Here is a 23,283-nt window from a genome sequence, read left to right on the forward strand (position 1 = left end):
CATTTTAAATGTGTTACCATAATTATATGTATATAAGGATTGTATTAGGACATAGATAACTATGTACCTACTTAAAATACCACAATAAACAATAAACAATAATATAAATAGTAATGGTCCCAATACAGATCCTTGTGGGACTCCTAGGTTCACTGGCTATTTCATTCGATTGCACCTCTTTACCCAATTCATCTGTTCGGTTGATTTTCATAGAAATATCCTCTCATATCACGATGATAGTGAGGGGTATTCTTGCTGAAAATAATAGTCCTCTTCATCCTCAAACTGCTCACGAATACTAACTATGACATTTTCCTGTAACAAATTTAAATAAACCGCACCACTCACAGTGTTATCAAAGTCTAATATCAGCAATCAATAGTCTAATAAGCCATTATTTTAAACGCGTTATACCTGGAAAAAAATATTATGAAGAATGAGGTATTAAAGTTCGTATACACTTTTTAGGACACCTGTACATCGAACAAGTATTATCTAGGTGACAACTTCCCCTTACATAACATTTTTACAAAAATTAGGAGTACAACTTATTACTTTATAACATTCCCTGCCCTGAAAAAAATATTATTGATAGCTGTCAGTTTTATTTTTTCAGAAATATTGCATCTTAATTTGCAGAACGCGTAACTTATCTTACGATTAATTTATTCTATTTTATAGAAAGTTTCTTGAACCTATTAGACTAGACACGACAAGTAGTGACACATTCCTTCAAATAGACACTGCGGTTTATGTAGATGTATTAATAACAGGGCAAAAGCGCTTAATCAATATTAATTATATAGTTTTCACAGCTCAGAATAAGATAAGCCGCACCCACTTAGCATCAATATAATAACACGTCTGCAAATTAATATTACAAAAGGGATTCATTTCAATACTTTTATTATTATAATATAAGAAAATATTTCTAAAAAAACATTGGTATCAATTATTATGATATAATGGACTAAATGCATATCACCAGAATCATGCAACCTCAACAGCTAGAAATTAGAGCAAAAAATATTATGCTTTGGTAGAGCCTCTGCAAAATGATATAGATTCAAGTCCTGTCTCCGCCGCTATTTTAACTCTCAGCAAATAAAAAATAACAAATAAATATCGACTGTAGCAAGGTAAGAAAGCGTTGCTTTTTTGGAAGAGGGACACTGAAATAAACATATTGATTTCGGTTTTTCACTCCCAGCTGGGCTAGGGTTGCCATCTCTAAAATTTGGCAACCAGGACAAGAGGCGTGAAAACCCCGGATTTTAGAGCCCATAACCCGGACATGTCAGCAGGTTTTTTTAAACACAATCAGTGTAATAAAAACAGTTTAAAATGTCATAAATCACCTTTTTATTTATTTTCAGACCTTAAAATTGAATTTTGTCATCTTTTATCATCATTTTAAATGTACCTAACAAAACAGAATCTTATTACAGTTGGTTACAAATTGTTTTAATAATCAGTTAGAATTTTTTCATTCTTAAAATAAAACAAAAATTATTAATATACTGTTATGAAAACTAAGCCTTATTAAAATATTAAACTTAACAAAATTCAATTAAATTTTTAAACAAAAATTATAAAAATACTGAGACCATTTTAGTATTCAGTCTTACAATTTTTGAGGTAACTCTTTTAACTGAATAATAATTATCTTCTTTAAATTTGTATCAGCAGCCATTTACACAACAAAATACCTCTTAACATAATATGAACTAAATTCAATCTTCTTAAATCTTAAGCAACAAAACTGACCCTTTTTAAAGTTTAGACTTACTGGAATGTAAGTTACATTATTAATTTTTTAAAACATATAATATCCAAAACTATTCTCATTTATATCACCTTAAATTTTAATCAACAGCCATATTACCTTAACACGGGCATTACCCTAGTATGGATGTAAAAAAAACATAACAATTGTAATTTCAAGAAATCTATGAAATGATAAAAAATTTCAATTAAAATTCTACATTTCTTTTACGTAATAAAAACAATCATTACTTTAACTACAAAAATGAATAGAAATTATCTAGCTATTAAAGATTTTTCCTCAGCCTCTTGCCTTTTTACTTTTCAGTTTTTTTGTATTTATTACTCTTTCCGATAGCTTTTAGAATATCTTCCCTTTTTAAAAGGAATTTGTAAAAATCAATGCAGCTGTATTCTTGGAAATTGAATTTAATTTTAATTACTGGCGAGATTGTTTCTACGTTTAGTAAATTTCTTTCTTTTGTCCATTGTTGTGAAATCAATGAGAATATTCTCTCCACGTTGGCAAACCATTGGCAAACCCGGACTACAAATGAAACCCCGCCCGGACGCTCCCCGGACGCCTTCTAAACTAGGACAAATCCGGGGAAACCCGGACGGATGGCAACCCTAAGCTGGGCTATTACATGTTTCTTTAAAACAAAAAATAAAATAATAATCAATCTTTTCCCAAATCCAAAGGTCGTAGTTTCTATCAAACGCAAATTAGGAACGATAGACATAACATTTTTTTATATTATGGGGTCAACCAATAAATCATAATTGCTGTTTTTAGTTTATTCAGAATCACAGTGTTTCGCGAATCAACAATAGGTTATTACGAATATAATAAGTAATTTTAGTTCATTTTTTTTAATCAATATCCACATTCAAACTTAAACACCAGCATTTTTTTAAGTTCGTTTTTATAGATGAATTACGGGGGTTTAGGATCACAGGGGACTATCTACAAAAACATAGTTTTGAGATAAATGAAAATAAAGATTGGCATGCTCATATGCCCAACTGTATGCACAACTGATATGCCCAAGTGTATTTCTTAAGCGGCTGTATGTAAGAGATAGAGCTTAGTGTCACTTACAAATGTGATTATGGCACTCCCGAAACCCAAATTCCTTATTGGTTGACGAAACCGTCAGACTCCCTTGGTCAAGATACTTAAGTGTTTTAATACTAGCCTTACTGTTATTCTATGTGCAGGTAACGCTGCTTTTAGCTCATTCACACAAAAACATTTAAAAAATAAAAAAGATATGTTTCAGTATGTCAATTTAGATTTGCTCGTGTACCAATTGTAAATTTAATCTGTGGCTAAAATTGTAAAGTTACCGACTTACTTATTTTAAACATCACGTTCCATTTTACGAGTTGTCTTTGATTACAGACATGACGATGGGGTCACTGGTCAAACATGAAACGATTATTGCGCCCCCTATTAATTTGAGAATGCATCAATCACAACACAACGATCAAAAAATTTATGCCGCGCCCGGAACAAGCCGTTGTTATACACTGTGTCTGGAATTTCGTCGTAAGAAACGATATGAGATTTCACTTATAACCAATACTGTTGATAGTAGCTGATAAAAAATCAAGAAAATGCAGTCAGAACATGTAAATATTATATGGCATGTACGACAAGCAAAATATAATACGGAACATAAGCTTTGAAATTTTATTTATTTTATTTTATTTTATTTATTTATTTAACGCCCAGAGGGCTTTTACATGGTTGGTAGTATAATTTTAATTTGACAGATACTTTGAAACATAAAAATATGAATAAAATTACATTTGATAAAAGCTATGCAACAAGTCATACAAACACAAGAAACAAAAACAGAAAATTACAGCTATTTGTAGGTTTACATGATGTGTTTAGGAGTATTGTTGAAATAAATGTTTTAAATGATCCACAAAACTTGCCAAGTTGGTATTGAATATGTCAACATCACCCAAGTAATGATTTCCCATGGTGTGAAGTCGTTGTATCGGAGAGTGGGCAATGTAGTTACGCTTATGTGTGCTGCTGTAGAATATTGTATTTTGTCGTGTTGTTACTGTGGGTGTATGTATGTTTATAAGTTGCAAGAGTTCACAACAGTCGAATTTAGAGTTAAGTATTTAAAAAAATTGTAGCTATCTCCCATCGAACTGCTTTTGAAAGTATTTCATTCTTTTTTTTCATTCCGTATAGTTTTATTTGAAGATTATAAGTAATCGTAGAGATTAAATACAACCGTTTTTCTACTTGAATCTACCAAACATATTGGTATAGATTTTATCTAATAAAATATCTATGTACATCCAATAAAAGCAAATCATGAAAGTCAAAGGCTTTTTAAAAGTGTGTGTACTCGTATATAGGCGCAACGTTAAGTACCCTGGGAAGATATAAAAAATGTATATAAAAATCTTGTTCAATCCCTCATATTGTAGAGTGACGATTACCCCTAAGATAACTAACCACCGATATAAGAGTGTAACTACTAGGTGAAGAACACTATGAAAAAAATATTCAACAGTTTTATATTGGTTTTTTCATCTATCTATCTCGTAATGGTGTAATTTAATTTATCTATCAATATAAATGTTCGTTTGTTCAAAATCTTAAATGTCCGAAAGGCGTGTGTTTGTATTTACCTATATTATATACATGTCACTTGTGGCAAGTGAAAACCTATTGTTTCTCAATCTGCACAGTCAGGGGTACAGCTAGTATTTTTATAATTCCCACTAGGAGCACAGTGCTCTTCATTCCTGCCTGATAACAAGGTCTCTTTAAAATACTTACCTACCACAATTGATTTGATTAGTTGGCAGATCTCCACAGAAACCCCATGCGGTGTTTGGCACTTAGTAGTAGTAGTAGTTATAGCTAGTAGCAGCTTCTCGCGTACTGATTGTTTGCTCCAAGATGATAACCCACGCCACTTTGATACCCCTAATAGCGGGATTCACGATTTATTTCAATTGTAATCACCCACATTAATGAGTAAATCAACTTACACGGACACCCGGCCGCCACGTGACACGGTGAATTCGATAAGTGGAAACACATTATAATAATACTTACTGTAATAATGGGTTAAGCGTTCGTATTTCGGTCCAAGCGCGTCGTGACAGAGATACCATTATACCAATTTCATTAAAAAAATTACAGTATGTCAGAAAATGTTCCTCCTTTCTCTTCAGTCTTCTGACGAAGCAGGTACACTTCAAATGACCTAGACCTTGCAGCTTTGTCGATTCTTGGCGGTTATCTCCCATCCGAAGCCGGAAGTTAGTTTATCTCATCTGAATGTCTCACAGGGAGAAACATAGAATGGCTCTTTTTGTAATTGCCAATATTTTTAAAGTCCACGTTTGCCCTATAATTGTGAGCATCACAGTTTATATATTATTAATCAACTCATCTGGGCTGCTTCGCGTGTTAAACCCAAATCCGTCAAGACAAGGAACTGAAAAAGCATTCATCCAACAGTCAACAGCGGCACGTGTGTGAATGAGAGTATTATTTTAGCTTTTCATTGATAGCTTTTTCACAACATCAGTAAAACATCTTTTGCCACACTCACAGAAGCTTTGAAGTCAGTGTGATTCAATTAGGGTTTCAAAAGCAATGCACATCTTTTAAAATGATAATTAGATCGGTTCCTACTTCTATTTCTAAAGGTAAAATATGTTCCTACATGCTTACAATGTTAAATCAGGTTGTAAAGTGGCAATATATTCACTGTAGTTCTGTGTTTTTTTCACATAGGTGTAGCTTTAGCGCGGTTTGCGTCTCGTGCATTTTTAAATATGTATTGATAACTTTAGGTTGTTAACCACTTTAGGTTTACCCCTGTGGGGGTTTTCAAAATAAAATTTTATTTATTTAATTCCAGCAAGGAATTATCAAAAAAACTGATTATTATTTTAAAAACCATCGTCATAGAAATTACTGAAAATACCCTATACCTTGAAGTAGAACCAATGAATTCGCTAAAAAGCCTGCTCTATCCAAAACCTATTTCGCCGTAGCACATGAGATCTCATAGTGAAGAGAACAAAGAATTAATATTTTACGTATTCTTAAAATGTCAAAATAATATAGTAATTAATAAAATAATTGTAATAGGTTAAAACATACTTCAGCTTAAATATTCCTAAAATGAGCTAAGTACATAAATCGAATCTTATTTTAAATTAGATAACTAACATTAAGGAGGAGTTATTTATTTCTGAGAATTTGAGTAATTCTTAATTTTTCAAAGTTAATTTTCAAGTTCAATGAAAGATTTTTTCGTTCTGTTATTATTTCAGTTCTGTCAAGCTACCAGCCTATAATGATATAATAACAGAACTGAAATAGGACTTTTACAGAATCTGAAAAAAAACGTTGAAATTTGATGAATTGTTCAAATTCTCCGAAAAAATCTGTCTGAATACTGTCTTTCAGCAGGATGTAATACCCCGTTAACTCAAAAATTCTCATACCCCAAACAGCTTCGTATTTTTATCTACAGGTGAAAAGTGCCAATTCACGGCGGCCACTCAAAAATAATTCGACGATGAAAACGGAACATGGAAATGGGAACCCTATCGCGGCTCCTTGCTTTCATCCGAATTGAAAAACCTTATTATTTGATTGATTAAATGATTGAAATCTAGGTGTATCGGGTTACCCTGGCGGGGCCTATAAAACGAGGTAATTCGAAGACGAAGTGTCAGTAACAATTCGGGAGTATCGCTCAAGTTTTGTTTGTCAAGCTTCCTCACACGTCAACAATATATCTTATTATTAAAAAGTTGGTGGTAAGTTTTCATAGATATACATATTTTTTTAATTTACGTATTTTGGAATACGTATAGTATGTCTCTCAACTGTTAAAATAGAAGTTGAACATTTATTTAACTAGGAATCCAGTAAATAAATATTTAAGCTGTACAAGGCAACACTGTCCTTCCAAACTTAGATATTATAACCAAATAGTTTTAAAAATTATTAATAATTTAAAAACAGAAAACCTTTACTATTTTCACCAATAGTGTGCCTAATAATAATTGATAACTTATTTATTTTAAACTGATACCCCACTGTGTAGAAATGTTATTACGTTCTCGTGCACGTTTGTCCCTAATAAAAAATTGTAATTATGATATTTTTTTAATGATAAACTAATGTTTATAAGACAAGGTTTTTTATGCATATCACAAAGGATAACAAATTATTATAAGCCATAATTAGTCACCACTCACCACTAATTATTTCACCAACAAATGTAGATATAATATGTCTCGACGCCATCCAGTGGGAAATTTTGCACTATCAAAGCCTTTCCCACAAAATAAAGTTGGTTGTTTAAAGGTGAAAAAATATAATAAGCAGTAATTATTGATTGAACTACTAGTACATATTGAATTATTTGGCGTGTTTCAAATAACCCGACATAGGTCAGTGGTCTCAGAGCACCTGACCGGAAATCAAAAGGCTCGGATTCAATTCCCGTCGCCGGCAATTATTTTTACTCGGGAGATATTTTCAATTTGTATGGATATTTCAACCGACTAATTATTGCTTTTAATAATTTATTATAATTATCACTGAATGTTGTTAAAACTTTGCAAAAATTATAATTATATTACGCTCACGAATGATGTATTTTTAACCTTATCTAATTTAATTTTGACCTGAAAAACAATTTTTCAATGAATAAAATGAATTTATATTCTATATCCGGAAACAAGACATAAAATGTCATATCAAACAAACTTTTAATCCAATTGACGTTTTTAGTCAAAGTAAATGAACTTAAAAGACAAGGTAACATGAAAAATGGCTTTCTTTCGATTTTTACACTTTGGTGATATGTTCTATCGAAACATTTTAAAATGAAGTAAAATACGATAGAAACTTATTTATAACACTAAATGACTTCATGATAACAAAATAATCCTGTTTAACATATTTATGTAATAAATAAATGACGCGAAAACTCGATCACTGTAAAGTCTGAAACACATTTATAAATTGAAAAATCTTCAGAAAAAAAATACATGCCGCCGACATGGATTGAACCCGCAGCTTTCCGATTTCCAACAATAAAAATTAATTTTTCGAAGAAAACTTCTTCTAACTGTTTTCACTTTGTGACGGCATTATTTATTTTTTAATAACATTGTTTACATCACTTTATTTCGATACAAAATCTCAACATGTTTCATGAACCAAGTTCACTTCATCAGGTATACTTGTGCTCCTGATGAAGTGAACTTGGTTCATGAAACATGTTGAGATTTTGTATCGAAATAAAGTGATGTAAACAATGTTATTTGTGTTTTAATAAAAAATAAAAATTAGTTTATCATTAAGAATAATAATATAAAAGTCTATAGGTACTAAAAATTCCTCCCCTAAAACGCAACACATGAAATTCATAGTTAACAAACATTTCTGAAGGCCAGTTGAAGCATTTATCAAATTTCAAAGTAAATTTTCAAGTTTTGTTGTTATTTCAGTTCTGTGAAACAACTGAGACATTATGGTATAAAAACAAAACTTTCACAGAACTGAAAATCAACTTGAATTGTTCAAATTCTGTGAAACAACTGGCCTAAAAGTTCTACGATTCGAAATATTTTTATGTATTAGTATGACCAAGGGTTGAATTTTTGATAGGTATCAATTGGATATTAACGGTATTAATGTTTACATTTCTTTTGTTTCAGATTCAGTTCAATATTCCTTTCAGTTCATCCCTTTTTGGTGTTTTTGCTGTTTGCTGTCTTTTGTTTGAATTTCCAATCGGATTTGAAGATGGTTTATAACATGAGTGACGCCGTGAGGATTCTGATGGTAACGACGACCCTGCTCGCCGCATGCCACGCTCAGCCCAGCGGACGGTCCAGGTACTGCGGCACCCACTTAGCCGACGCGCTGAGGTTGGCGTGCGGTATAGGAGGCTACAACCCACCTGCTTGGGTCGGTAAGTTGTATTTGTCATATTCATCATCATCGCGGTATATTCCAGGGTAGGATTTGGCTTCCTCCGTTAATTTCCAGTCTCTATCCATTCGAGTCCAGTCGTCAATTCAGCCTTCCCATTCTGTTCAAATCTTATTAAATTTCTTCCTCGATATACTCTGTGTCGCTTCCACTGGGGAACATATTTGTTGTACGCAAATGTTTCGTCAGTGGTATCCATCGCAACATTTGGAACCTCACCTCATCGGGGTTTACTTAAAATTTAATTACTACAGGTGAGCATTGCTCACGATTCACGAATCATTTCGGTTGTATCTAAATGATAAAGATGGTTAAAACGAAGTGTTAACAAAACGATTATTGTGTAATGGACTGTGAAATTCTCGAACGCTTGGATCGTATAATTTCTGTATGATCCATTTCCAAAGTTTTTAAAAATTTAGACGTATTTTACGTTCAAGTACTACTAATACTATTTTGCTTCTTAATTTGCTTTAGGCAAATAAAAAAAATAAAAAATTGCAACACTCATTTTTCACAACTAGTTTATTTATGTTTCGGTAATCATTATACACTGCAGACTATATTTAAATCAGAATCTTATTTTGACTGTATTCTTCAGGGGATACCGCCAGCAGCAACCACGGCAAAGCGAATCGCCAGCAATACTACAAGAGTATTAGCGTTGGCGTCGCCACAGAATGTTGCTACTCGGGTTGTTCGTGGAGCACGATCAGGAGCTATTGTGCCGAACCACATCAACAGAAACCCAGAAAAAGGTACTGACATTAATATAAAACCACATAATATTTATTTAGTCTCCTTGGAGTGACTATTCCCGAGGCGCCTTAATTTCTGACCACGCACGGAGCACCTTTACAGTGTCAAGGGAGCGTCGCTGATATTCAAGTCACTTCCGAGGGCCGCGACACAACGCGACTCCAGACATTACGTCATCGCTGACCTAAGCGTCTTGTCTTTCTCCTATAAATTTTATTCAGTAAAACTAAAATACAACGAATCGATTCCTTTTGAAACATTTTCAATTTTACTCTTTTTTGGTGTCGATGTGTTTTGTACTTTTTTACACTTAAATCAATCAGGAAAAGATGTTCTGACACCAAATTAATAAGAAGCTTATGATTTTCCTCGGTAAAAACTTAAAAACCCTGAATTTCTTTAAAATAATAATAATAATATATTTATAATTCAATTTTCCCGACTCCAAAACGTAAAAAAAACAGAAAGGCAATTCATTGAAAAATATCGCGGAATAAAGTTTTTTGAAGTGAAACTTCTTTAGGCGCGTAATGGATTTTCGGGGACGGAGTAAAACCGAGTCAGGATCGACACGAAAATGCGGGTACCCCCACCACCGCTCACCGTTCACTGTCCCTCTCTCACCATATGCGCTTGTTGAGGTGGGGGAGCCGCTCACGAACGTTCTCTCTCTTCTCTTCTTTCCTCTCTCTCAGACACCAGCGAACTGCGCCACGCCAAGCATCAGCTGCTTGGTTAGTATACTGCGTCGTGAGTGTAATACGAGTGAAATACGTAATTGATTGTGGTTCATACGGTTTGGTACAGAATTTCAGTGTTAAAAATGAGTAGTGACGAGATAGAGGTGATGAACACATCATTGTCATTGTAATTTCTTTGTAATTTTTAATTGTAATATTGTTATTTATGTAATATTGTATACTTGTGAATAAATTGAAAATTTTTGGAACTATACATTAATCGAACGTCATTCATCTATAAGAAAATATTAGAAAAAGCAAATCCATGCTTCGTCGTTGAATTATTTAACCTCTAATTTTCAAACTAACCTAAGAGAGAAAATAGAGATGATGAAATGAAAATAGAGAGAGAGGAATACTAGAAGTTTCACTTCTGTCTTGCGTAGGCTTGACACACCCACTTTTTTTTTATCCATCACCAAAAAGTATCAAATATATAAATCACAATAAACATTTTAAATTTTATACTGAATACTTTAACTTATAAATAAAGTAACAACAAACATAATAACACATCCCCCATACACACAAGCTTAGATTTATTATGGTGGTACATCTTATTTATAACATAAAGTGAACTAATTACTATGTAGGTTGATTGTAACATATATTCTGTACACTATGTATGTTTTTTTTTAATAATTCTTTAATAAAAATAAAATAATAAAACCTATAAATCAACCACCGCAGCATTCGCAAACGCGAGTCTGTCTCCACCGCTGAGCATCAGTGACGCTGCGTCATCGACGTTTTGATGACTTTCGACGTTTGGCGTATGTAATTATGTACCTTCGACTAGTTTCAAGAATAAGAATGTAGACCATTGTATGTACTTTCGACGGCGATTGCGAGCGTCCTGGATTGGAGAATCATTACCCTGATCCAGTGAAATGGTTGATGTAAATAGTCAATTAACTTTAGAACGAGGAAATTAGAGATAATGTTATCACGATGGTCACCTCATTAAACAGATACTTAATTTAATTATTTGTGATTATTAATTAAGGCGACATAAGATTCTAATAACGGGGGTTTGCTTGACGCTCACATTTGAATTATTTAATTTATATTTTATAATTAACTAAAACCTCATTTTTTTCATGAGGGATCCGTACGGATGCAAGTTGCTTATATTTAAGATTAACAAAAACAGGGGCCTGCCATTAAAATATTTTATGCAAAATGGTAAACTTTATACAACGTTTTTCAACTACAAAATTAGCGGTAATTACCAGATTTTACTTTTCTAGAATATGAATTAGTAACTTCCCACGGGATCCCTCTAGAAATATTTGAGAATTTAGTAATACGTTCATCAAAAATAATTTAAATAAACCCCACGGAAAAATCGATTATCTAGGCCTGCCAGGATAACATCGACCTTAGGTCCGTCCATTACGCCGGGCGTGCTCCGAATATTGTTTTTACACGACTTCATCACTTGTGTCGTTGATTCCTAATTTATTTTAGAGATTTGATAGTGCAAATTCAACCGCAGGTCTGTCCAATACTAGAGTAACAATGTCCAATACACCAGAGCCGCGCGTCGCATATTTTTGTGCACGGCTGCTTCACTTACGTCGTTAAGATTCTGGCTTTATTATAGGGTATTGTCTCGTCTTAATAATATCGTAAGTTGATTTTAAACTGCTTTTCGGCTTAGGCGAAAATTTTCCAAGTAAGATTTCCACGGAAATTTTAACATTAGGCATGTAATCAGTGACACATATTTTTTTGTCTGATTTTTCAATCAAAGGTTTAAAAAGTTAGCACAATAGCTGTGAAATCACTTCACAATCAGGAATTTTAAATTCTTGGTAGGTTCTTAGCACAAGCTGCGGTTTATGAACATTGTTGTAGGTAGGTAGTAATTTTTGAAATTTCTAGAAATCAAATCATTTCCTTGCAAACTTTCTTCCTACTGCCCACTCAACTGACCACTTAATTGATCGCGCCGATTCGTTTTTTTCAATCATCATGATATGATAAGCGTATTGTGTGACGATGGCGGCTATTAGTGACAAGGAAACCATCCTGCGTATACACGTACGAACCTAAAAATTGTTCATTTCCCATAATTCACCGCACGGCTCGCGCTTCTGTTCGTAGGTGCATAAGCAAAATTACAGTAAAGGTGTTCGCAACAATAATCATGACCCTCTATGATTGGCGTCAACCCTTACTGATATATTATATTTTTTCAGTTCTGGCGATCTGAACTTCGGCTCCGTTGGCAGCGGCCTCTCCAAGGCGGCGGAGGAGTCCGGCAGGGCGGGCCTGATGTCCGCAGCACCCGAGGTGGGCGCCGAGTCCCGCAAGGGACGCATGGGGCGGGCGGGGCGGGAAGGGCGGGAGGGCGACAGGGGGCGCGGCGGGGGGCGGGGTCGGGCACGCCAGGGCCGCCAGGGCCGGACCCGACGCAAGCCCCGCTGCCGCTGCTCCGCACGCAGGCGCCCCAAGAAGGTGGCTGGTGTGGGTGGCTTGGAATCTGACACGGAAATTTGCCGTAGATGTTTTAAAAAAAGAACAAACGTAATTTAGAAATCTTTCAAAATTGATTTTCACTAAACAAATTATAACAACCCACATATTCCTCACGGGGGAAGAAAGTTGTATACTATGCTGTGGCTTAATACTAAAAGTACCAAATTCGTAATAAAAAAACGACAAACCATTTACTGAAGATTTTTTTAGTTTAATTCTTAAGTCGCGTCTAGGCAGGATTGGTAGCTCCAAAAATAATCTATGGGATGATTTACGAATCTGAACGAAACGAGGAATGTGTGCCCAGACAGAATTGTGTGGCAATGCATCCTCTCTGTCTTCCCCTGAGGGGAAGTACTGTACATTTTACCATAGTTAATATTTACCGTAATAAGATCGTGAACACACAAAGATTTTCGGGTTGTATTTCGGGTATTGTTTGGAATTCCCTTAAGAATGATACTTGAATTGACTAATTATTGAAGTAAAAAATCGAATTCTTTGACGGTACTTTTAGTACTAGGCCACATAATTGTACACTCATAGAAAAAACAAATTTACTTATCCATAATTTCTAATTATTGATTAAATATTTTATGAATTTAGACGAATTTATCTTTCCATTTACCACCAAGGGATTAAATCCGTATCACATTAGTATTCGCCGCTGTAGTAACACGTACAAAAATGTACTAGAAAAATTCTGTAATTCATTCATTCTGTAAAATTATTCTAAAATTTTACATGGAACAATCATTCTTGCTCTCTACATAATAGGTCACTCGAACAAAATAAAATTATATTTGTTTCGTTTTAGAGATAACTTTTTTATCATTCATTAAAAGAGTGATGAAACTCGAAACTGGATTGCAGTAGAATTTTTCAGAAAAATGTTTAAAGTTAAAAATTTCCAATTCGGAAAATTAAATCAATTCACCGGGAGTTAAGATTAAAAGTTCAGCATTCAGTATACAGTTATTATTCATTGCATTCGATCATACTAAGAAACGTTATTATATTGGTAATAATGACCGTCTCAGATTCCAAGTTCTACTAACCTTTAGCTTTTTGTGTATGTATTGTGAATGTCTTCTGATATTAATTATTCATGTTTATTAAGTGATCTGTGTTGTTATGTCTTAGATATAAGTGTACGTTTTGCATAGAATTAAATGTCTATTTATTTAACGTCAATTTTCCCTCTTATGAATTGAAATTTAATTTGTCAAACTAAATAGTCTTATTACTTATTCTGGGTATATCCACTGGTTTAGATGTTTTATCATGTATGTTTTGAATGATATTAGCTACATACGCTTCTAAAATGAGCTGTTTAGTTTATTATCACAGCGCAGCATATAAATTTAATGACATATTTTTGTTTCATATTTCTAATCATTTATACAAAAAAAAATTATGTAATGTGTTTTGCGGGGGTTAAAATTATATCAATTGCATGATAAATTTAATTACACTCACGTCCATGTTTTAGTATGTATTTCACTTTTATCATAAAATTGTGACTCTTGATTGTGATCATGTTTCCATCCAGTTATTAATATAGCCTGAAAAATAATTGTCTGGTAATTTATTACGAGTACCTACCCACTTTCATAAAGTATTAACCAATATATTTATTTAAAATCTAACCTATTCATAAAAAATAACACAAGCACCATAATAATCGTTTTTATACTACTCAATTTCAAACAATCATTATTTATTACGGCTTATTATTATTATCATTAATTTATTTTGAGTAGATGGTGGGTACTGGAGTAGAAAAACACTTCTTAGGCACCTTACCTATCTTCATACTCAGGGCCGGTCCTGTGCGGGATCAATTGGAGAAGTCCGCACCGGGCGACGACTTGCATAGGAGCCAAAGAGTCAAGGAGCCAGGGCGCTGATAATACCTAATACCTAACACAGCACCCTTGAGATTTTTAGTTGCGCACCGTTTGGCTTAGGGCCGGCTCTGTTCATACCACATAGATTATGTTTCAATATTTTCATCCATAACCTATTATTATTTTAGTTTTAACCGATAATTGTCTATCATGTTCTTTTTCTAACCATGTTTCACCAAGAATTTAATTCGATAGATAGAAATAAAATAAGCCAATATTAACGATCTACAAAACCTTATATTAAATTTCTGGACGTCCCAACCTTTTTAGTGTGATTTTATACAGTAGGTAATTTCTACACCTTCGAAATGTTAACACCTATAGTACCGAATCATTTTATTTTGTTCCTACGATTGCCTAAAGCCAAATGGCATGATTTACGTTGAATTGTTTTTTCAGATCGAAATCGAGAGCATCCGGAGGAGTGCTCCACTGTTTGGCACCGTGTCTCCTGAATACCTTCGGTTGCCAAGAACCCTTGACGAAGTGCCTCCCTTATACCAGGGCATGCAGGGCTACTAAACCCCTGGCCGGAGAAGGCCGCCAACTAAAACAGTGGTGACAGCCCCGACGGGGCTCGGCGCCTTTTAACCTGGCGGGCGCCGGCGCCTTACGATCTGCCGGGGCCTTCTGGACTGTCCGGTGCCTTGAGCCAGCCCTGCTGAGATCTCTATATTGACTGTGATACAAATTGCTTATTAAACGTAAGAGGAGCAATCGTGAAGAAAGTGTGTTTGTATAAGGTGAAAGTGAAGGACTTCAAGAATTGAATTGTTGACACTCCAGCTACGCAGTTTAGCCGCCAATAATATTTGTACTAAACCATTCAGCATTTGTATGCATCTCTGTATTAGTATTTATATGTGTCAGCGGTTTTCATTAACGCGATTATTTTGATAGTGGGGTGATAGATTCTGCACTCCACTGCCTCAAGGAAAAAATAAAGAAAACATAAATACCAACCACAACCACCCATTTATATTTTATTTCACGTTCTCATTCATTGTGTAGTCAAGAATTAATAGACTTTGATTTTTCATTATTTGCGCACACTGTCTCGGTGTAGTCACTATTTGGACACCCGTTTGTCTCTGGGTAGCTGGAAGCTGAGATTACCTGCGAATGTATTAGTACGGATGAAAATTGACTTGATATCTTGACTGCTAGACTAAAAAATAAGTCCACTTCCAAAATAAGAAACGACTGATGATTTCAAGTTTCAGTTATTTTTTAAGTGTGTGTTATATGTTGTAAATCTTGACGTAAATATTGAACTATTAATTTTAACTAACAATCGTGTCATTATAATAATTTGATGTAGCATATTTGTGGTCATTGATGGAATTTAATCAATGTCCGATGAAGAAACTTTGTATTATATACGAAGATAATTAACACCTATGTGTTCGAATCCCAGTAGAGGACTTTCCTATTTATAATTATAAGCATCGACAGTTAGTAGTAAAACGCCATCCTATTTTAATTACATTATGCATAAGTTACTACATCATGCTGGGGTGTGGACCACCCCAACCCATTTTATTATAATAGAGCTATTTATTAAAATAAAGAATTGTTTAAACATTAAAATAAAGGTTTTTATTTTATACCAACCTACTTATTTTGTAATATCAATAATTGCAAACACAACACCACAATGTTGTATTTTCCCAGTGAAGAAAACTTCACTTCGAGCTTTCAAATCAATGTTTAATTATTCTTTCAATTATAAGTGATCTCGTTTTATATAAACTTATAAACAGATTCTTTATAATACCTAGCTGTTTAGAGCTTAATAATAATGTTTCCGTAAAAATATGTAATTGCTTCCACAATATATAAGAAAAAGTAATCCTGCGAATCATATTTAGAAAGCCCTTCAGGCATCCAACAAAGTCGCTTTTCCAGTCTTTAAGGGAACATATAAACGGGACAAGATTTCCGCGAGCAGAACCACGAAATACGGGAAAGGAACAAAGTTGAACTGTTTGCGGTTGCTTCGTTCTTTTTTCATAATTCGTGGCTTGGCTCGCGGAAACTTTGTCCTGTTTACACGCAGCATTAGAGTTCTTAATGTCAGGCAATTATATCTTAAGGTAAGCCTAAAACTAATACATGTATCAAAACTATCAAACATGTAATACATGTATCAAAACATGTATCAAACATGTAATTACATGTTTTAACACCGCCACCGGTGGTGAATAAATAAATTAATGAATTGAACACACTTACACCCAGGCGTAATGTGTTCAATTCCTCGTCTGGCTAAGTCCTCCATCACAACCCAAGCAACATTTTTCGCTTACTGTAGTGGTAGTAGAAGATTTTCAAATATTGTCAGGTTATTCGTAACCCGGGAATGTTTGTCTTTCTTTTAAAAAAAATTATATCGCCCATAGCAAAAACACGAGAGCGAAAACACAAGGGAGACAAATAACCTTTGCTCAAACACACCATTTTGTATGTATACATCGCCTCAGGCATACAACAACCTGCCACTACAGATCACGGCAATAACTAAAATGTATTCCTTTAACAAAAACTTCACTAAATGGCTAATGAGAAAAGATCACACGGAAATTGACGACCTTATGAAATATAACTTGTTATTGTAATGTATTGCTTATTATTATATTCTTGCATTTTCACTTTATATTATTTTATTTTTTTATTTTTTTTAAAGAAAGACAAACATTCCCGGGTTACGAATAACCTGAAAATATTTGAAAATCTCCTACTACCACCACAGTAAGCTGAAAATGTTGCTTGTGTTGTGATGGAGGACTTAGCCAGCCGAGGAATTGAACACACTACGCCCGAGTGGGACCCAAGCGCGATGTCAACTCGGCCACCGACCGGTCTATTTATTTTCATAACACCTAATCGTCGTCCTTTTAAAACCACATTTAATAAAATGCACTGTTTTTCTTCTTCTTTTACACACTACATACTTTATTAATTCTTCTCCACCAATATTTATCTAAATCTAACATTTACAAAATCAGCAAAAGAAATTTTTTTTCGAAGGAAGGAAATACCTAAGGGATGTGTTTATATACCACATGAAAAAAACACACTTTGTAATACACCACTTATATTGAATTAATAAATTACAGCCAACCAAGGGTCACTTATCTCAAGCTTCATCAGGGCTTATCACATTAGTAAATTATAATTCCATGCAGACTGAATTTCTATTTGGTAGGCGGGAATGGGTACCGCCGCCCTGGGAACCATTTATTGGATGACCAACACCTCTGCCACAGGTCACCCCAAGTGGTTCGCTACGTTTGGTGACTTAGCAGGGGTGCCCGGGTTCATGGGTTAAGGTTTGCCCAGGCCTTGGTAGCGGGTGCGTCGGCCCACCTTCTGCGTGGCGGGCCGGTTGGGAGATGCTGGTTGAGGGAGACCCTTTACAACCGGTTACCGCTGTCCGGGCCGCTCGATAGTACAGGGGCCCGACCCTCAGGCTCACGACTAAGGGTGGGCTGCCCCATCAGCGAGTGAAAAAACCCCGCCACTGCTGTTGTGCCGGTTCGTGACCGGAGGGGACCCAGCAGCAGCGTTTGGAGCGCATTGGATGCCCTCTCCAGCCGGACTCTCCCAGCCTATCGCCTAGCACCGCAGTGGATGGGCTGGAACCAAACGCCCATCACTCCTGGACAGCCTGAACCCCAGATTCCTACCCACCCCTCATACCTTTCCTTTCCAGACCTTCCTTTCACCTCATACCCTTACAAAAAAAAAAAAACTTAAAATCATGAATATACATCAAAATAAATTTAACATCATTACAGCGGCGAGTAGCAGGCGTCCCCGGTGCGGGCCAAAACTGTTGGTACATTTTGCCAACATTCGCGGCCTGCACACAAATTTAAATTCTGTTCATCACCATCTTTTGTCCCAACGTCCCAACCTTCTTTTCCTATCCGAAACTCAGATAGCCGAGCCGCCAGACTTCTCCTATCTGGACTGCCCGGGCTTTACCCTTGCAAGCAAGTTCCGACTCAAAGGAGGAGTCTGCCTCTATAGTCGAGCTGACGTCAACTGTGTACGACTATTGAGTCTGGAAAACTCCAGATTCGACGTAATGTGGGTGCGCGTCAATCTTGCCAGTACGGCAAGATTCTACGCATGTCTATACCGCTCACCAAACCATAGCGAATCAGACACTTCCGAACTCTTCAAACATTTGAGCGATACTATTGATGATCTCTTTCCCCGCTACCCTTCGGCCGAGTTTATTGTTCTGGGGTACTTCAATGTTCATAACGAACCATGGTTGAAGTTCTCAGGCCCAACGGACTCGGCTGGCCGACAGGCGGAATCATTTGCCATTTGCTACGGATTAAAGCAACTGGTTCAGGAGCCTACAAGGGTTCCTGATGTCCAGACTCACCGCTCCAATCTGTTAGACCTATTCTTAACTACTGTGCCACACGGTTATAAGATTGACGTCACAGCGCCTCTGGGATCATCCAACCACTGCCTGGTGACGATATCAATCCCCGTTAACCTCAGACCAACCAATGAGAGGCTGAGGAGAAAAGTGTGGCACTATAGGTCAGCAGATTGGTTCGGTATGCGGGCCCATTTCAACGCTTTTCCGTGGTCAGCTGTTTGTTTTCGGACTTCGGACCCTTCAAGATGTGCCCAGGAGATTGGTGAAGTCATCAAATCGGCGATGGATGGCTTCATACAATCGACTACTAAAGAAACTGGTGGGGCTCAAAGCCGTGGTTCAGTCGACAATGCACCGAAGCAGTTCGACGAAAAAACGCGGCTTACCGAGCCTTCAACACATCTCGAACGCCCGAAATCAGATCAGCATACAACAAATCGGCAAAGGAATGCAAGAGAATCATTAGGTCAAAATTCGAACACGACCTGCATATCGTATGTTGCCTGTTATATGCTGATTATGCGGTGCTGATTGTTAAAAGTATGGAAGATCTAGTCTCTAGTGTCTAGGATGAATGAAGTATGTATTAATAATGAGTTAATGGGAATGTAAGTAAATCTAAAGTCATGGGGTTTGAAAGAGAGACTACGAAAACAATATGGAATATAGTTATGAATGAGGAATACTTGGAGCTGGTGGATGAGTTTGATTAATTAGTTCGTATGTTTACGAGGGATGGGAAGCCTGACAGTAATATTGAAAGAAGAGTAAATGCAGGTAACTCCATTAACAAAGGACTGAACGCAGTTGGCGCTAATAAAAAAATACCACAGCGGGGTAACGGTGTGATGGTTAGTTGGTAGATATATAAATTCGCTTTCTCTCTCCAAAATTTGAAATGATGAGTTCAAATCTCAGATCTGAATGGTTAAGCCAGTAAACACAAAGCTTCAAAGCTTAGAGCTCAAAGCTGAAGTCCAAAGTCCAAAGCTAAAAGATCAGAGCCAAAATGGAAAGCTCGAAGCTAAAATGGTTGCAGCTAGAATACAGGACACATGCTTTATTTCAGTCTTCGGAGGTGGTTTTGGCTCCACTATGTTACACGCCAGGGACTGGGTTCGACAGTTTCCGGTTTCCGTTGTTTGCCGGTCTTTCACCGTTAGAGCGTTGGAGAAAATTACCCCTTTCAGACATGGTGATTTTAGTAGATCCACTCTCTGTTGAATGACACTTGAAAGCTAATCGACAAGTTTGAACACCCTTTCAACAGAGTTTATCAAGTTTTTAGTTGAGCGACTTGAAAGCCCGTCTACTTTTACTCTTCGAGTGTGAGTCATCTAGCTTTACACCGAATCGCCACATCTGAACACACGTTTCTTTAGCGAAAGAAGACGTTTATTTAGAAAAAATGTTAACGTCTTCGTTAATATTTTGTGGTCGGATGACATAATGTTTAAGTTTTTTTTTTCATCTCTACTAAAGCGATGCCTGTCTTTGGGATCAAAAACAAGATATATTTAAAAAATTAAAACGCTTATAATATAATATCATTTCCGAAATGACATGAGAAAATAAAATTAAAACAATCAGAACCATGTATAAGAAGGATTTAGGATTAGTATGAGTATTTTCAGAGTGGAAGATACTCTTTCAGAATTTTTCTTCTTTCAGAAGACTACCATTCGGAATTCAAACCCGATCGATCGCATTCGTATGAATCATCTCTCACACCAGGTAAAAGTCGAACTTCAAAAATTTAGAGACGAACAGTGGCACGACTTCATCTCCACTCTCGACGACGACAGAACAGCCTTTTGGAAACTCTCTAAAACCCTTAGAAAACCCCCGATCAGAATAAGTCCCCTTACAATTTTCCCCGACCACGACCTACGATGACCCCCAATTCGTTTCAACCGTAGATTCAAAAGTCTCATCCGTTCTGACAGAAACCCCTTCAGACAATCCAATCCCGTTCACAACCCCTCAGGAAATTTCCAAAAATATAAAAACTCTTAAAAAAAAAATCTCCTAGTCCCGACTTAATCTCAAATAAAAAATTTAAAATGCCTCAAATCCAGTTGCGCCTTCACAGCCATCAGCGATGCATTCTTTAGACTTCGTTTATTCCCACAAGACTACAAAATTGCAGACGTTATTCTCATCCCAAAAGCTGGTAAAGACCCCCTTCAGGCCATAAACCACCGACCGATTAGCCTGCTTCCCAGTGCAGGTAAAATACTTGAAAAACTAATCCTCGCTGACTCAAAAAAATATTCGACGAATTAAAACTCATCCCTGACTTTCAACACGTCTTTCGATCGGGCCACACAACTCTCCACCAACTTCTGCGGGTGATCGAACAAATAACAAACGGTTTCAACTCTCGCCAACACACTGTAGTCCTCTCCCTAGACGTCTGCAAAGCATTCGATAAAATCTGGCACAGAGGTCTCATTTATAAAATGCACCTCCTCGGTATCCCCCTTTCAATGCTTCAACTCATAGCGAATTTTATTAAAGATCGTAAATTTAGAATCAAGTTATATGGAATTTTTTCCACAGTGAGACTGCTAAGAGCAGGTGTCCAAAGCTTCATTCTCTCGCCAGTTCACTTCAATATCTACCTAAGCGATATCCCCCGCCCCAGTATCTATAACCATCGCACCAAAAAAACTAAAATAGGCAAATTTACAGACGACACTGAAGTCATGTCGACTTCAGTAAGCGAAATGACCGCTACACGACGCGTCCATGACCACACCTCAGAACTAGAATCCTTTTTAAAACAATGGCGAATTAGCATCAATCCATCAAAAAACGCCGCTTGTGTTTTCTCCCGTAGACGCCCTAAAAGACCCCTAACATCCACTTGTTCGGCTTGGAAAAAAAACATTAAATATCTCGGAATAACTCTTGACAACAGATTAACTTGGAAAAAGCATATCACCAAAACTCTTAATTCAGCCAATAGAACTCGTGTAGCCCTTTATCCCATGATATGCAAAAAGAATAAAAAATTATCTTCAAGAAACAAACTCCCAATTTATAAATCCACTATAAGGTCTAAACTAACCTACGCTAGCCCTATCTGGACCCACGCTTCAGAGTCTCAGTTAAAAATAAAGCCATTCGCATTGCTCTGGGAGCTTCTAGTTGGGTGAGGGTTTCTCAACTACACCGGGACTCTGAAGTTCCCTTCCTTAAAAATCACATCTTAAGTCTCGCGGAATCATTTTATGTGGGCCTTCCCACCCATGAAAACGCGTCCTTTAACTACCTCCCACAGTACGATGAAAATATATTTATTTATTTATTTATTGGATGATTTGTATAGCGCCGCTTTTGTGAGATATCACCTCAGGGGCACTTTATAGTTAATGCAGATATTACAAAAAAATATAAATATTACAAATTGAAATTGAAATTAAGTTAAATAAAATGAAGTACAGAAACAGGTGACACGAAGATGGAGAATCTGCTGCAAGAATCCTAGGTGGTGAGGAAACTGGACCAGCTGCTGCAGCGAGAGAGTGCACCGCGTCCAACAACAGTGCCAGCACGAGGTTCGTCATCCGTCCAGGTATGTGTCTGCTGCTAATAGAGCGCTGACACAATGTCCTCTCATGGATTCCAGACCTTGGCAGCACCGCTGTGACATTCGATGAAGATAGAGGATGGAGACTCTGCAGCAAGAATCCTAGGTGGTGAGGAAACTGGACCAGCTGCTGCAGCGAAAGAGTGCACCGCGCCCACCAACAGTGCCAGCACGAGGTTCGTCATCCGTCCAGGTATGTGTCTGCTGCTAATTAAGCGCTGCCACAGTATCCTCACATAGATAACAAACCTTGGCAGCACCGCTGTGACGTTCGGCAAGTCCATCTCCTTGTACACTTGTTCCTGGTGATTATGTTAGTGGTGCATTGTCCCGCAATAAAAGGCGACGGACGGGATAATAAATTACCCTAGGCACTTGTTAGGGCTTTCAGAGTTTCCAAGAATTCCATTGAAAACATCTGGCGTACCTACAGTTACCGATTCTCGTCCCAAGTTCAACTTCAGCGAATTTCGAATATTTTTAGCACAATTTTCGATTATTCATTTTTAAAACACTGCACTCTAATCACATTACTATAAAGTTCTGATTACTAATTGGTAAGTTAATTTAAAATGTTGATTCACTGATTTTTAAAATAATTTTAAAGGGATTTC

At 36.3% G+C, this 23,283-nt stretch overlaps 1 protein-coding gene across 1 annotated transcript in view; it reads left to right on the forward strand.

Moving 5' to 3' along the window:
- The window catches only part of LOC149423581 (insulin-like growth factor), a 31,963-nt gene extending 15,746 nt beyond the window's left edge, over nucleotides 1–16,217 (forward strand). Inside the window, exons 2-5 of the mRNA XM_089632020.1 lie at nucleotides 8,500–8,756; nucleotides 9,378–9,534; nucleotides 12,480–12,573; nucleotides 15,069–16,217. Of these exons, the coding sequence (XP_089488146.1) occupies nucleotides 8,588–8,756; nucleotides 9,378–9,534; nucleotides 12,480–12,573; nucleotides 15,069–15,191 (543 nt within the window). The 5' untranslated portion in view covers nucleotides 8,500–8,587 and the 3' untranslated portion in view covers nucleotides 15,192–16,217. The remainder of the gene's footprint in view (nucleotides 1–8,499; nucleotides 8,757–9,377; nucleotides 9,535–12,479; nucleotides 12,574–15,068) is intronic.
- Nucleotides 16,218–23,283: the final 7,066 nt, after the last annotated feature.

The sequence above is a fragment of the Hesperophylax consimilis genome, chromosome 5 (assembly GCF_061612785.1).
Source record: "Hesperophylax consimilis isolate HC1 chromosome 5, BYU_Hcon_1.0, whole genome shotgun sequence".
In the NCBI taxonomy this organism is placed as follows: Eukaryota; Metazoa; Arthropoda; class Insecta; order Trichoptera; family Limnephilidae; genus Hesperophylax; species Hesperophylax consimilis.